General features: G+C 26.1%; 1 protein-coding gene across 1 annotated transcript; it reads right to left on the reverse strand.

The window, feature by feature from the left end:
• Positions 1-6,080: 6,080 nt before the first annotated feature.
• GO595_010815 (putative nuclear pore protein) lies at positions 6,081-10,715 on the reverse strand (the record flags this gene model as incomplete). The annotated part of the gene is made up of 1 exon (XM_067913536.1): positions 6,081-10,715. One exon carries the CDS (start codon positions 10,713-10,715, stop codon positions 6,081-6,083), a length of 4,635 nt encoding a protein of 1,544 aa, XP_067769553.1.
• Between the last annotated feature and the right edge of the window lie 7,220 nt (positions 10,716-17,935).

Genomic DNA, 17,935 nt, shown 5'->3' on the forward strand with positions numbered 1-17,935 from the left:
GCCTATTTTGGAGCAACTTCATCTCTCAATTAAGAGATATTTTAATTTTGCTCAAATCTAAAAATAGATAAACCACTAGTCACCCGTTCTGGTAAGTGGTACAATCGTGCACCTTATCAAAAAATTAGTAGAACACTTACCAAAGTCTGAACTAAATGGCACCTTTTTCACGAAGTAATTGTATTATTTCTCTGAAACCCAACCGTTTAGCAATTTCAAATGCTGTTTCAAATTATTAAAACATATATTAAATTATTAAAACATATTTCAAATTATTAAAACATATTTTAAATTATTAAAATATATTACAAATTATTAAAACATATTCTAAATTATTCAAATGAATAGTTTTTTCATTAACATCAATTCCTTTATCTAAAAGTAATTTTACTATTTCTATATTTCCTGATTTAACTGAATATGGTAAAATTGTTTTTGGAATTCGTTGACTTTCTATATCACTTTCTATTATGAATGTATTTCCTTTTGATACTATTTCTTTTATAATTTCATTATTTATTTTCATTCCTTCTTTTTCTAAAAACATGAAGATTTCATAATTATTAAATTCAATACATTTTTTCCCAAGATATATTAAATTTTCTTCACTTAAATTACAATTATCTTGATTTTCGATATCAGAATTCGATTTTGTAAAAGAAGAGTTTGAAGATGAAAATTTTCCAATTTTATTTTCATAAAGATAATGAAAAATTTCATTTCGATGAAATTCTATTGCTGTTTCATGTGCTTCTTTAAACGATGAATTGTTTTGTTCACATAAATGAATAATTTCTAAGTTTCCACCTGCAATTGCATATTTAGATGTATTTTTGATATTCGAATTATTTAATAATAAATATTTAAAACATTTAATCGAACCAAAAAATGCACAATAATCAATTAATGTAACATTTTCAGTATTAATAAATGAGCATCTTTCATAAAGTGATGGCTTAATTATTTGATTAAAGTCAAATTCATTATTTGATGATATTTCTTGAAGCTTTTCTAAATCATCATTTCGAAGTACTTTCGCAATTTCTAATGGATTAACTCCTTCTTTTACATATTGCATATGAAATTTCCAATCATCTTTTGATAATTCATCAAGTGCTGAAATAAATTCTTCAAGGAATTGTGGTCTTGGATATTTGTTCTTTAATTCATTTATTTCTTCTTTTGTTTTAAAAAAAAAAAAATAAAATGTGTTTATGTTCTTTACTGAAGATGGTTCAATTATTTCTTCTTCGATCATCTTTTCAAGAAGGAAATATGATTCTTGTTTTTCTGTTCTCAGTAAATATTTACAAAAGATTTGAACAAGATTGGCTTCAGTTCCACTTTTGTTTTTTAACTTTTTTCATCTTCTTTTTTCTTTTAAAGTTAATAAATATTTAATGTATATATTTTCATTATTTGATTGAGAAACAAAAGCTGAATAGATAAGTCTAGAAACAAGATAGTTAAATGTATATGGCAGCCTTTCTACAAATAAATTAATTGTTGCTTGAACTGATTGATCGAAATTTTTTTCGTTGAGATTATAGACAATTGATTCTAATGATTTCGAAAGTTCCATCAATTAAATAATGTACAACCCTGTTTAAATATTTGTGAGAAAATACAATTGTCAGTGCCAAAAAAAATGTCATACGATAGGCATTTGAACCGATACCGCGGTATCAAAGCTTGAAATTCAAACAATATAATTTCGTTTTTTTTTTTTTTTTCTTCATATGTGTTTACCTACTTTCGTATTTGAGAAAGAGTTGTGTTAAATATTTATCAAGATGTTTTTAATCATGTAAAGATGGATGCATATGTGCTGTTAACAACTAGCATATATTTGTTTATGTCTTCATTTCATTATATTCAGCTAGATCTAACCAAATTTATCACTTATATTTATTTCAATGTTCAACAAGTTGATTTATATATGAATTTTCTGTTTCATTTTCCATTGAATTGAATCCCTATTTTCGAAAAAGAAAACTTTTGTTTCATTATCTTCAACTTCTTTCACATCAAATCTTTTCATAATTTCATTTATTTATAGATACGGTCCATGAATATTTGTTCCATCGCTTAGTATAATATTCGTGTTTAATGAAATTTTTTTATCTTTGAATTTCCCAATTTGATATGGACCTATGCTATAGCAAAAGCAAAATTACATTCCAACGAAGCGAATTTACCTATGTTTTTACTGGATGTTATCAAAGAATATCATTCAGGGAATAAAAAAGAAATCAAAAAAGATTAAAAAAAAATAAATATGTTTTTATTAACAATGATATATATATCTTTAAAAGTAGTTTCTTACATGAATGTTACACTTATTATTAGGAAATGAATTCGTTATTTAAAACTTTTGGCTGTACGAATAATTAATTTTTATCTATAAATTGTTTTAATTGAGTTTGTCCTTTGAAAGAAGATTATTATTCATATAAATCCAAAATTAAACAAATACATATCTTTAGTATTAACTCCTTTTTGTTTAAAAAGTAATCTAACTATTTCTCTATGACCTTTTTTAGATGCTAAAATTATTGCTGTTTGAAATATTTAAAATAATTTCCAAATATTATTTTGAAATTTTAAATTATTGAAACAAAAACTAAATAAAACAAATAAATATTTTCAGCATTAATATCAATTCCTTCTTGTTTAAGAAGTAATTTAACTATTTTTATAAAACCTCTTCTCGATGCATACATAAGTGCTGTATTAAACAATTTCAATAATTTCCAAATATTATTTTGAAATTTTAAATTATTAAAACAAAAACTAAATAAAACAAATAAAAATCTTTGACATTAATATCAATTCCTTCTTGTTCAAGAAGTAATTTAACTATTTCTATATAACCTTTTTTAGTAGCATAAATAAGTGCTGTTCTATATATTTAAAATAATTTCCAAATATCATTTTGATATATCAAATTATTAAAATAAATTTCAAATAAAACAAATAAATATTTTTAGCATTAATATCAATTCCTTCTTGTTCAAGAAGTAATTTAACTATTTCTGTATCATTATTCCAAGATGCCCAAATAAGTGCTGTCTCAAATAATTTAAATAATTTCCAAATATTATTTTGAAATATTAAATTATTAAAATAAATATTATCTTTAGCATTAATATCAATTCCTTCTTGTTCAAGAAGTAATTTAATTATTTCTGTATGACCATAATAAGATGCTAAAATAAGTGCTGTATTAAATAATTAAAATAATTTTTAAATATTATTTTGAAATATTAAATTATTATATTAAATATTTAATAAAAAAAATAAATATTTTTAGCATTAATATCAATTCCTTCTTGTTCAAGAAGTAATTTAACTATTTCGATATGACCATTTGCAGATGCAAACATAAATGCTGCATTAAATAATTTAAATAATTTCCAAATATTATTTTGAAATTCTAAATTATTATTACAAATATTAAATAAAACAAATAAATATCTTTAGTATTAATATCAATTCCTTTTTGTTCAAGAAGTATTTTAACTATTTCTATATAACCAAATTTTGATACATAAATTAGTGCTGTTTCAAATAATATAAATAATTTCCAAATATTATTTTAAAATATTAAATTATCAAAATATATAGAAAATAATATAAATAAATATTTTTACCATTAATATCAATTCCTTTTTGTTTTAAAACATATTCAACGAGTTCAATATTCTCTAATTCTATAGAGTATGCTAAAATATTTTTTGGAATTGAATTTTCTTTTAAAAAATGTTTAATGAGGTAAAGATTTCCAATTTTTGCTATATCATTAATAATATTTTCATTGATTTTCATTCCATTTTTCTGTAAAAATGAAAAAATTTCAATGTTCCAAAACATAATACTTAAATTTCCTAATTTTTCTAAATTACGGATTTTGACAACATTATTTTCATGAAGATATTTAAAAATATCATTTCGATGAAACTCAATTGCTGTTTCATATGCATCTTCAAATGAAGAATGATTTTGTTCACATAAATGAACGATTTCTTCATTTCCACCTGCAATTGCATATTTACCTGTTTTATATACATTTGCACCATTCATAAGTAAAAATTTAAAACATTTAACTGCTGAAAAAAATGCTGCATAATCAATTAATGTAACATTTTCTTGATTAATAAATGAACATCTTTCATAAAGTGATGGTTCAATTGTTTGATTAAAATCAAAATTTGTTTGTGATGATATTTCTTGAAGTTTTTTGATTTCATCATTTCGAATGATTTTAGAAATTTCATTTGGATTATGTCCTTCTTTAATATGTATTTTATGAAGTTCCAAATCATTATTCGAAAGTTTTTTAATACTTGAAATCTCTTTTTTAATGTAATCATATCGCCTTTGTAGGTTGTATTCTTCTATTGACATATTGTCGATGACATTTGGCGCTAACTTAGTTTGTAATATTTTTCGATCAAGAACATTATCCTCATACATTTTTAAAAGTTGGTAATTTGTTTCTTGATTTGTAAATTTTGAAAGAAGAAGAAAATTAGTAAAAATATTTAAAATATTCGATTTGATTTTATGAGCTTTTTGAAATTTTTCAATTTCTTTAATGAAATTCAAATATACATTAAAATCATTCTTATCAATAAAAATACAGATAATAACAAAGTGACACATAACTACATTAAAAGAATATGGATAATCATAATCAAATATAGAAATAATTGATTGAACTGATTGAGAAATATTATCTTTATTTAAACCAATGATAATTGAATGAATTGATTGTAATATATTATCATTAGATAAACTAATTATAATTCGTCGAATCGATTCAATGATTTCTGGTTCTTTTGACTTCTGGTTGATACTTGTTTTTTCCAAAATTTTATCCCAAATATCCATGAAGAGAAATGTCAGTTTTGGCACTTTTCAAACAAAAAATTCAGAACATTATCAAATGGCAACGATAGCTCTCAAATTTGGCAACAGACTTAGTCAAATATTGAAGAATGGAATTATATCATTAATTTTATATAAAGGAAAACAATTTTACTACTCCAACAGTTATATAGAAGGCATTAAAAAATCAAAGGAACATGGATTTTAATTATTGAGAATAATGTGATAAAGTCACATTTTTGAAACAACTTTTTGTGATTAAGTAATCGCTCCGATAGACTTTTGAGTCATCACTTTTTGAAAAATATGTTGCCATTTGTCCATTCATGTTCCATATTTTTACAACTTTAGGTGGCATAGAAAGAGCTTAAATATTTATTCGTTCAATTTGTATAAACAGACTCGTTTTTGTTACATTTTCCTAAATATTGAATTAGCTCTGTTAATTTCCACAACGAAGGTGTTTATACAAAGAAAACAAAAACACGAACATCATTTATTAATGATTTGGAGCACACTATCTTGATTAATAACATTTTTCGAAATGGTTTTCTCATCACTAACTCATTGTGCAACATCCGCCATCATTCGTTGTTCATTGTCTTTGTGCAGAACTGCTTTAACTGCATACTCAAATACATTGAGAAGATTATAATCTTTTAATGCAGAACATTCAAAATAATATGATACACCAATTATATTTTTCATTTCTTCACCTTCTGGTCTTGAAATTGTTATCAAATCATCAGAATTATCGGAACAATCACGAAGATACTTTTCAATCCAACTAAAATATATGGTGTTGAAGGGTTAAAAAATATTTTTTAACTTCTGGAACCCACACATCTTGGGTATTTTGAAGAGATTCTCGTGAACTAATTGAAAAACAAAGGACAACAACATTCATGTTGACCTGGTGTATCTTCCATTCCCAAAAAACAGCTATATTTTCGAAAAGCATATTTACACTATAACCACCAAAGGCTGGAACTTTTGGGAATATCCCAGTGCAGCACTTTACAAGAAGGCATGTCTTGCCCACTGCCTATCTCCGACAACGCACATCAGGTGACGGCTCATTCAGTGTCATTTCATCTTAACGTCACAGATATACGTTAGAAATAAATGTTTATAAAAATTTATCCGAACGATAAAACCGCAACTTTTTCAATAAATTTGAATTCAATGGTTTATTGACGTTTTAACTTTGGTTTATAAGGTGTGTAATTGAAGTTGAGCTCACCAGCGCCAAGTTTGTATACATAGAAAGAGATAAAAACAAAAGTAATGAAAACAGAAGCATAAAGCAAGAACTTACTTAGGAAGACGTTCCTGGTATCCAAATATATTGAACTCCATCTAGACTTACCTCTAACAACTGTTATCCTAACGCGTTCTCCTTTTTCTTTATGCTCAAGAACAACGAATCCAGGACCTGTGAACTCCTTCAGAGCGGTGATACGTATTGTATGATTATCACGGAATGTACGTACAATACCTTTAGGTACTTCTAAGTATATTTCGTCGATGGATGGGTTGATCTTAAAGTCCACAAATGGTTCTTTGTCAGTTAAAGATACATTAAATGTCGATGGGATTCCAAATAAGTCATATTTGTACTTATAATCTATGACTCCTTTGAGCTTAAGACTTGCTTTAGGCGATTCGACAAGTACTTGTAAGTTAGAATGTAATGGACATAATCTTCGATCATAGAAGTTAATAAGACAATAGTGTGAGTTATTCATGGTAATATGTTTAACAGAACCACATTCTGTTGCATCCCATTGACATAAGTATGACATATCATCTGAATATTGTAATGTTGATGGATCAACATCATTATCTGACAATTGTGAAACTATCTTATACAAGGTCTTGCTAACCTTTTCTAATGACACTGCTTCGAAGTCTACTACTCTAATTGGTGTATCTATATCAGGTGAGCATTGAATAATACTCTTGCCACTTTTAACCGCATAGACATAACCGCCGTCTGTAACGGTCGCCACTCTTTCGTTTAACGATCTCCAATATTGTTGTTTGGAGTGGCAAATAAATTGAATTGTGGCGCCCCTTTGAATTGTTGGGTTTTGCGGGTGAATCAATTTGTATGGGAACAAAAGTGACGTATCCATCAAGTTAAATTCTGATTGATATGAAGCATTAAATGCTACATATGAAGTAGTGGTAACATCAGAAGGTATTGTAAATGCATATGAACCACCAGAAATTAGATATGGATATGTAACATTAGGTTTGATGTCAATATTCTTCTTTCCAGTATATTCTTGTCCATCAATATCTAATAATCGTGGATATAACGTGGATGACGCTTGTGATTGCAAATACAAACTGGAAGGTATTGAAGCAGTTACAGAGACTGCTCTCCATTGTTGTTTGTATTTGATGATGATGACAAACCTTCCGATGCTATTAATAGTTAAAAGGCCATCATCGTTAACGGTCGCCACATCACTGCCTTCAATTGTTTGGATTGAATAGTTTACAGGTAAATTATTTTGGACTTTGATGTCGTAATGAGCACCAATTGGCAATAACAAATGATTTGGCATATTTAGCTCAAGCTTATAATCGAAATAAATTTTAATTGTCTTTGAAACACTATGAGGAGTAAGAGCAGTGATAATGACATAGCCTTCTTTTTCACCTTGGATCATCAAAGAGTTATCATATAATTTCTCCCATTTGTCATTACCATCAACATTCCAACTGACACTTCTTGCTGAAACAATTCCATCATCAGTATCAATCAATGGTATAATTTTAACATATGAATCTACATACGGTGTATAAGTCGACATTTCTAAGATTAATTCTTTAGCTTCTAATACTCTAATCCTTAATTCGCATGTGCCCATCTCTGGTTTCTCTGGTACAATTGCTTTAATCGTAGCATTGCCAGGTCGTAATGATATTGCTATGTTCTCATCTTTAATTTCAACAACATTTGTGTCATTACTAATGAATAATATTTGTGATGTATTGTCTGGTCCCCCAATTACTTTCAAGATGGTCTTGTCATTAACAAACGTCTTGATGAAATCTGTTGGGAAGATCATGTTAGAATAGATGTCAATGTCATGAGTGGATCGAATGTCATCTGCCCAGATTTCAATGTTTATTCGGCCGGGCTTTTGTGGGACGATTTCCCAGTGATTCTTATCGACTTTTGTCAAATTGTCTGGTTTACACGCCCATGTAATCAAGTCAAATGACTTCGGTGTGATCGGTTGTGAATTCACTGACAATAAAATGGTCTTTAATTGGATTCGTTGTCCAATAACTCCATAACGCGGACCTTCGATTGTTAATGACCCTATAGCTTCTGTGTAGACATCAAACTTAAATTGATTTTCTGGAATACATATATCATTGATTTGTATAGTGCGTTTGGTTTCAGAGTTTGGATATATAATAAGTTCACGTTCACCATTAAGGTTTACATTGTTGCCTATGATTTGGAAGTTACCTGAACCTTCAATGATTTGGGAATTGATTGGATTCTTTTCTTTGTTATACAATACAAATGGTAATTCATCTTCACTTAAGTAGTGTGGATAAATTACATGGATATTAAATACATAGTTTGGTATTTCAGGTTCACTAATTGTTATTGTCATATCTTCATATACTTGGAATTCATTTAATGAAATTTGGTATTCTTTACCTGACTTACCTATAGCTTTGATTTCTAATGCAGGGTCATCAAATGGTCCAAGTTCTTCATCATCTTTACCATATGCATATAAATATCCTTGTAAGGTATGGTTAACAGGGATTGTAACCGAGGTCAAATATGACTCACTCTTTTCATTGGTAACAAATCCACATTCTTTTGGTGAGATAGTATTTGGATCGATAACAAATAATCCCAAGTGTGTAATTGCTTTGGAGATAACTTTGAATGTCTTTTGTGCTAGTATTGGATGTGGGTTATGTTCTGAGCGTTCATTTTGTACTGATAATATACATTCACCATCATAATCTTCTTTAAACATTATCATATTTCCTTCATTATTAAGAATTGGTGTTGCTTCTCCACACTTTAATTCTGAATATTGAGTAGTACCATCCGGCCATAAGTTTGGTCCTCCATTCCTATTAAGATTTAACCACTTTAACGATGTGCCTGTGATCGGCGAGCGAACGTTAAGCTTGTCGATAACGGACACCATAACTTTTTCAGAGCGAACGTTGCCAACACTGAATTGAACCGTTGAAAAACCGACGCTTTGGCAAATCAAGTTCCTGTCGACAATGCTTTCATCTTCAACAAAGACTGATGATTCTTGTACGTAATCGAATTTCTTCATTTCACCATCTTTGCCAACATAAGTTGCAGATATATTTGAGACAATTTTATCACCAACATAGAATTCACGGTATGGTAAGTCAATAATAACTTGTGAAAGTTCTCTGATATAAATTTTAGCTTTAGCTTTAAAGTCAGGAATCTTTTGATCATATACAACAATTTTAGTCTTACCAATTGCCTTTGTAATGATTCTGTGGTCAGGTGTAAGTGTTAAAACTGATGTATTCTTGACTTTATAATCGAAATATCCAGATCCATGTTTGACAAATATTTGGTAATTGTCATGATGTAATGGAATCTTGACCTTGGATGGCTTGATTTTAGGCTTCTTGCAAGTATGTACAGTCGATGCTACAGAGAAATCATATTCTCGAAGATGAGCTGTAACTGTGTGACTTCCTTCGCTTTCATAATCGCCAACAAGTTCCCAATTCGGGTTTCCATTTGAAATAAGTTGGATACCACGCTTATTGTATAATGTTATTGTATCTGTGGTGGGTTCGTATGGGCCTGGATCATCAGTAGGCCATTTCTTTGGCTTCATCTTGATCCATTGTTCGGGCCATTTGCCGGTTGCTGGGTGAGACACATGAATATTTGCAGATGCTTCACGGAAGTCCATATCTGTATCTTTGGCATATATGGTGGAACGTCCCTTCTTAAGAGCTGTTACATGGCCATAAGGAGTGACTGATGAAACGGTTGTGTTGGAATTGATAATTTTGATATCTTTGACTGTTGAAAGGTCAATGATGTTTTCTGGTTCACATTGTTGAACAATTTGGCCTTGGCTATTGACAATTGCGTTACATAATTGTAAGTCTGTGGTTGAACCTGGTAATAAATAATATTCATCTGGATGAAATATAATTGGTCTGAATAAGTGTAAAACTTTCTTGGCTGATGGGCCATTCTTGATAGATGCTGTAAGTACAACATCATCTGTTTCTTTTGGTTGAATGAAAAGATATTTTAATGAATTATATTCTCGTTTCTTAGTGAAAGTTGTTAACTGGTAACCAACTATATTGAATGAGTCTTTGCTACCCTTTGGGTCCCAACTAATTTCAACACCTTCTAGTGAAGAAAATGTGTTATCAAATTTATCATAACCAATCAAAGAAAACTTATAATAGGATGAAAGATAAAGTAATGTGGAGATTGATTTGATTGATACTCTTGCGATTTCATCTATATAAACTTCAATATTGATTTCTTCTTTTCCCCATGTTGCAGTTATATAAGTAGCAACTCTTAATGGGCCTGCGTGTTCAACAATAATGTTGAGTGATGTGTTTACTCCATCACCATGAGGAACAAGTTGGATGTATTCTTTATCTCTGACTTTGAAATGAACATTAGGTTTATTAAATGAGATAGTATAATTAGGTTTCATATCGGATTGTGGATCTCTAAATGGTAGTCGTATTACTGGGTCGGAAGCTTTAAGCTCGCAGAGAGCTAAGGAGATGAACAACCACATCATTTAGAAAATAGAAAACCGCCACATTCCGAGCAAAACCGTTATTAAGATTTTCACAAAAGTCCCTTTCTAAACGTACGTTAACTTCTCAAATTGAATGTTTTGGCGGGGAAATTCTTCTTCAGTTTTGATAATATAATATTTTACTTTACAAGCATAATTATGCTAAAATTTTAGTAAATATTGTCGGATTTTCTTTGTAAATTCATTATTCTCGTTTGAAAACTGTGCCTCGGATTTAGTATACAGCACTTCGGCCAATAGTGGACAGACTTGCTGCAAAACAAGTGATGCGTCGAATTATAGAAAAATATTCCAATACATGAACGACAAAGTTATTGGGCTTATTCAAAGCGGATGTACAATTGTTCGATTTACAAAAGCCGAAGAAGGTGAAATTGCCACAAGATCTTGGATCTGTAGATTATCCCAAACCTCCGAACAACATAACGTCGGCTTCACCAATGAAGGTATTGATATATTTATAGATGTATTAATACATAGCTATCACCCTATTATGAATATATAATATATTTACATAGTTTCATTTATGATTAATAAAAACCCAAGAATAATATTCTGAGAAAAACGAGATAAATTTATTTTTTCATTCCAAAAAGTGATAAAAATCTTAAACAATACAGCGCTGTCAACCAAATAAACGGTCGTTTCAAATCAGAAAATCAATTTTTTTCATTTTCCACTGAACTAAATTTAAAAAAAATATAAATAAATAAATATACACATTCTATTCAATAAAGTTATCTTAACCAATTTTTTTTTTTATGAGCAATCTCCAAAATTCCAAAATGCTTTTTTGAGCTTTAGGATTAAATACAGAAGTTTGAATTAAATAAATATATAGAACTGATAAAAGTCATTATTAATTTATATAATTTTTTTTTTTTTTTTTTTTTAGTTTTCATTCCGTTTTTAAGTTATACAAGATTTTCAATATCTATAGATCAGAGCAAAAATTCAAAAATCTGTCTTTGCAATTTTTTATAATTTATATGTTCTATAAATAGGATAATTCTTGAAACAATTTATTCATTATTGGAGACTCTGGACAAAAAATAACTTTTTGAATCAATTTTGCGGTTATAAATCCATCAAATTTCGTTCCGCCACGAGTGAGCGATACTCACAAAAAAGATTCACAAAATTAAACAGAGAATAAAAATATTTTAAACATTTTTCAACAATACTTGTATATACTGGTTTAGATGTGGTTAGTTGGGACGTCCAGTCTTTGCTTAGATGACCGTTTGTGTATTGTATCGTACACAAATTTAAATAAAAAGTGACTTAATTCAGAGGAAATTTTAAAAAATTATTATATCTTCATATAAATTTGTCAACTGCTTTTATATGTTTTAATAATTTGAACGACGATCAAAATTAACTTTTTGAATACTTGGGAAAAATATTTGTTTTTTTTAGTCGATTTTCAAGTATGGAATTAATTTTTTTAAGTAATTTTCTATACACATGATTAACATCGGCTAAACTATTAATTGATAATATTTAATTAAATTTTTATTGAAAGCAATTTGATATTCATAACTGAGTGTAATCCAATATTTTATGTCATTTTTAGAAGTTTATCATCAACTGTTCAAGTGGTAAAAAAATTTATATATTAGTTTAAGTAGTGAATCATTAAATTAAAAGATATTATCGGATCAAAAAAAATGATGAACGATCAGTATTTGAAAGGAATTGAATGTATCGTCTTTCCCGATAGATTTTGAATAATTTTTGATCGGACAATAGGTAATTTCTTGTTGTAAAAAAACCATAGAGAATTTGAATGAAAATAGTCTTCTCTCAAATCGAGGAATCTTTATGCCAAGAAATTTTTGTATCAAAATATCAATGCCAATAATTTGAATGGCTATTGTCAAAACAAATAATTCAAATGCCATAATATTTTCAATGGAAGTTATCAAGAAAGATCCATATGAAATATGAATCTCTGTTACTATTACGATGTTGCGTAATAATATCCAAACAAGTCTAACGCGCAGCAAAAAGAAATAATTAAGTCATATGTTTACCTCTGAATCATTGAATATTAAAACATATAATATGATTTGTTATTTTTTATAAACTCTATTATTCATTGAGATGAATTGGATCATTTGGATTTAGGATGATTTTTGGTTCGAACATTAATCAAACAAATTTTTACTATTGAATGCTAAATAAAAATCAATAAAACTTTTATGAAAGTTAGAATATGTAATGCCCTTCTAAATTCTTTTAAAATGAGAAAAAACTATTCTGTATTTATTTTAAAACACATTCAATTTTAGGTAAGAAATTATATAATTTAAATGATCCAGCATTATTTTACCTACACAACAGTTATTCTCAATATATAATAATATCCGATAAGGAATATATCTATAGTTTTCCGGAAATTACTTTTTGTTCTTGGAAATAAATTCTGTAATAAGGAATTTTGAATTTTTTCCAAAAAATCTTCGATTGTTTCAAGTAAACTTCAGAAAAATTAACGTGCAAAATTTTACGATTCGTAGTAGACCCTTCATATCAAGAAGCTGACTCAGCTGAGTTTTTAGATATTTTAGTTTTTATTTTTCTGTGGTTTATATGTTTTGGAAGATACATTGCACGTTTAAAAAATTGTCTTCTCAGAATAATTATTGATTCTTAACTCAATGGCTACAGGAAAAATATAGATTTTTCATATAAAAATCATTTAAATATACGCCTATTTTGGAGTAACCTCATCTCTCAATTAAGAGATATTTTAATTTTGCTAAAATCTAAAAATAGATAAACCACTAGTCACCCGTTGTGGTAAGTGGTACAATCGTGCACCTTATCAAAAAATTAGTAGAACACTTACCAAAGTCTGAACTAAATGGCACCTTTTTCACGAAGTAATTGTATTATTTCTCTGAAACCCAACCGTTTAGCAATTTCAAATGCTGTTTCAAATTATTAAAACATATATTAAATTATTAAAACATATTTCAAATTATTAAAACATATATAAAATTATTAAAACATATTCCAAATTATTAAAATATATTTTAAATTATTAAAATGAATATTTTTTGCATTAACATCAATTCCTTCTTTATCTAAAAGTAATTTTACTATTTCTATATTATTATTTCTAACTGCTATATGAAGTGCTGTTTCAAATTATTAAAACATATTTCAAATTATTAAAACATATTCCAAATTATTAAAACATATTACAAATTATTAAAATAAATCCAAAATTATTAAAACATATTCCAAATTATTAAAACATATTCTAAATTATTAAAATATATTACAAATTATTAAAACATATTTTAAATTATTAAAATATATTACAAATTATTAAAACATATTTTAAATTATTAAAACATATTCTAAATTATTAAAATATATTACAAATTATTAAAACATATTCTAAATTATTAAAATATATTACAAATTATTAAAACATATTTTAAATTATTAAAACATATTACAAATTATTAAAACATATTACAAATTATTAAAACATATTACAAATTATTAAAACATATTCCAAATTATTAAAACATATTTTAAATTATTAAAATATATTATAAATTATTAAAACATATTTCAAATTATTAAAACATATTCTAAATTATCAAAATATATTTTAAATTATTAAAACATATTCTAAATTATTAAAATATATTATAAATTATTAAAACATATTCTAAATTATTAAAATATATTATAAATTATTAAAACATATTTCAAATTATTAAAACATATATAAAATTATTAAAATATATTCTAAATTATTGAAATGAATATTTTTTGCATTAACATCAATTCCTTCTTTATCTAAAAGTAATTTTACTATTTCTATATTATTATTTCTAACTGCTATATGAAGTGCTGTTTCAAATTATTAAAAAATATTTCAAATTATTAAAAAATATTTCAAATTATTAAAACATATTACAAATTTTTAAAACATATTACAAATTATTAAAACATATATAAAATTATTAAAACATATTTTAAATTATTAAAATATATTATAAATTATTAAAACATATTTCAAATTATTAAAACATATTTTAAATTATTAAAACATATTCTAAATTATTAAAATATATTATAAATTATTAAAACATATTCTAAATTATTAAAATATATTATAAATTATTAAAACATATTCCAAATTATTAAAACATATTTCAAATTATTAAAACATATATAAAATTATTAAAATATATTCTAAATTATTGAAATGAATATTTTTTGCATTAACATCAATTCCTTCTTTATCTAAAAGTAATTTTACTATTTCTATATTATTATTTCTAACTGCTATATGAAGTGCTGTTTCAAATTATTAAAAAATATTTCAAATTATTAAAAAATATTTCAAATTATTAAAACATATTTCAAATTATTCAAATGAATGGTTTTTGCATGAATATCAATTCCTTTATCTAAAAGTAATTTTACTATTTCTATATTTCCTGATTTAACTGAATATGGTAAAATTGTTTTTGGAATTCGTTGACTTTCTATATCACTTTCTATTATGAATGTATTTCCTTTTGATACTATTTCTTTTATAATTTCATTATTTATTTTCATTCCTTCTTTTTCTAAAAACATGAAGATTTCATAATTATTAAATTCAATACATTTTTTCCCAAGATATATTAAATTTTCTTCACTTAAATTACAATTATCTTGATTTTCGATATCAGAATTCGATTTTGTAAAAGAAGAGTTTGAAGATGAAAATTTTCCAATTTTATTTTCATAAAGATAATGAAAAATTTCATTTCGATGAAATTCTATTGCTGTTTCATGTGCTTCTTTAAACGATGAATTGTTTTGTTCACATAAATGAATAATTTCTAAGTTTCCACCTGCAATTGCATATTTAGATGTATTTTTTAATATTCGAATTATTTAATAATAAATATTTAAAACATTTAATCGAACCAAAAAATGCACAATAATCAATTAATGTAACATTTTCAGTATTAATAAATGAGCATCTTTCATAAAGTGATGGCTTAATTATTTGATTAAAGTCAAATTCATTATTTGATGATATTTCTTGAAGCTTTTCTAAATCATCATTTCGAAGTACTTTCGCAATTTCTAATGGATTAACTCCTTCTTTTACATATTGCATATGAAATTTCCAATCATCTTTTGATAATTCATCAAGTGCTGAAATAAATTCTTCAAGGAATTGTGGTCTTGGATATTTGTTCTTTAATTCATTTATTTCTTCTTTTGTTTTATATTGAGAAAAATAAAATGTGTTTATGTTCTTTACTGAAGATGGTTCAATTATTTCTTCTTCGATCATCTTTTCAAGAAGGAAATATGATTCTTGTTTTTCTGTTCTCAGTAAATATTTACAAAAGATTTGAACAAGATTGGCTTCAGTTCCACTTATGTTTTTAACTTTTTCATCTTCTTTTTCTTTTAAAGTTAATAAATATTTAATGTATATATTTTCATTATTTGATTGAGAAACAAAAGCTGAATAGATAAGTCTAGAAACAAGATAGTTAAATGTATATGGCAGCCTTTCTACAAATAAATTAATTGTTGCTTGAACTGATTGATCGAAATTTTTTTCGTTGAGATTATAGACAATTGATTCTAATGATTTCGAAAGTTCCATCAATTAAATAATGTACAACCCTGTTTAAATATTTGTGAGAAAATACAATTGTCAGTACCAAAAAAAATGTCATACGATAGGCATAATCCGATACAGAGTGGTTTTGACTAAATATTAATTGAAAATAAAATTTTTTAAAGTTGTTCAGTATGGTCAACATTCTCCTCATGATTCCGGTGATTTTATGCAGAGTAAAATAAATATCAAAAAAATTTCTTTGTTGGTATACCATTGGGGTGATGGCGCGGATTTTTAATGTTTATCGTTGCCAATAAAATTATTATCCCTTTTTCACCTCATTTTGTTCAATATAAATATTCAATTCGTCCAATTCATGATATAAAAACAAAATCCCAGAAAACAAAGCAAAATATATCTATATAAAACATTGAATAAACTCGGGATTTTATTTAGATAAAATTCATTGATTGGTTGAAGAAGAAAAATATGCTAATAAAAAATGATGCAATATTTTATAATGTACAATTTTTTTGATTCTCTTGTATGACAAATTGAAAATCTTTATTGGACAAAATGAGGTGAAAAAGGTATATTTTTAAAAATTCCATCAATTTAAAACAAGAATGGAAAAAAAAATGTCAATTTTTCCTTTTCTGATTATTACATATGTTATTTGATTATATTTTTTTATTTGAGTATTAATTTTTATAAAGTTAGGCTGAATTTTGAAAAAAAGTTGTATAAATATGCCAAGATTTTACTCATACAAAAAAAAAAAATAAATCAAAAAATATATAACAATAGGAAATGTTAAAGATAAAACAAAGCTATGCATAAAAATCTTTAGATTCAATCCAGAAAAAAATTCAAAACAATTACGAATGGAGTATTCCTTATTTATGCTGAAAAAAATCATGAGATTTTCTGTCTCGAAATTGTTGAATTAATACATAAAAAAGAATCAAAGATTCGATATAACAATTCAAACATCACAATTAATCAAAAGATTAAAAACAACAATTTAAATATATACAACACTAATATATAATAAACTTTTCTATTCATTAATAAATTGTTTTTTTTTTTACAAATTTCCAAATTTTGAAAATTTCACGTAACATGTCATCAGATGAATGGATGTTTTTCCTCTTGGATCTTCGAAAACATCATTTCGAAACAATATAAAATGGCAGCTTTATTTACTTTCAGTAGTAATCAAAACTCAAAAGGCTATTTCATTTAATAGAAACATCATATTTATTTTATTTTATACTATTTTTGAATTATTTATAGATTTTTTCCCATACATTAAAGGATATTCCATTACAAAGTTTTTAGAATGGGACCAAGGTCCAAAAACCACATCAATTTTATTAAATCTTTATATTATTTTAGGAACTCTCATCATTCTTTTTATCTTACTTTTTATCTATTCATTGACCTACCCACTGAAGTCTGTTCGTTTTCGTTTTTTATATATTCCACATTATCATGTTTTTTTCTTTCTAATTATTTCATATTTTTTTTCCGAGGCAATTATCTCCATCATCAAAGCCGACCTCACCTACACCTTTTTTAACTACATCCAGCTCAT

This window comes from Histomonas meleagridis (assembly GCF_020186115.1).
Source record: "Histomonas meleagridis strain 2922-C6/04-10x chromosome Unknown scaffold_61, whole genome shotgun sequence".
Taxonomy (NCBI): Eukaryota; Parabasalia; order Tritrichomonadida; family Dientamoebidae; genus Histomonas; species Histomonas meleagridis.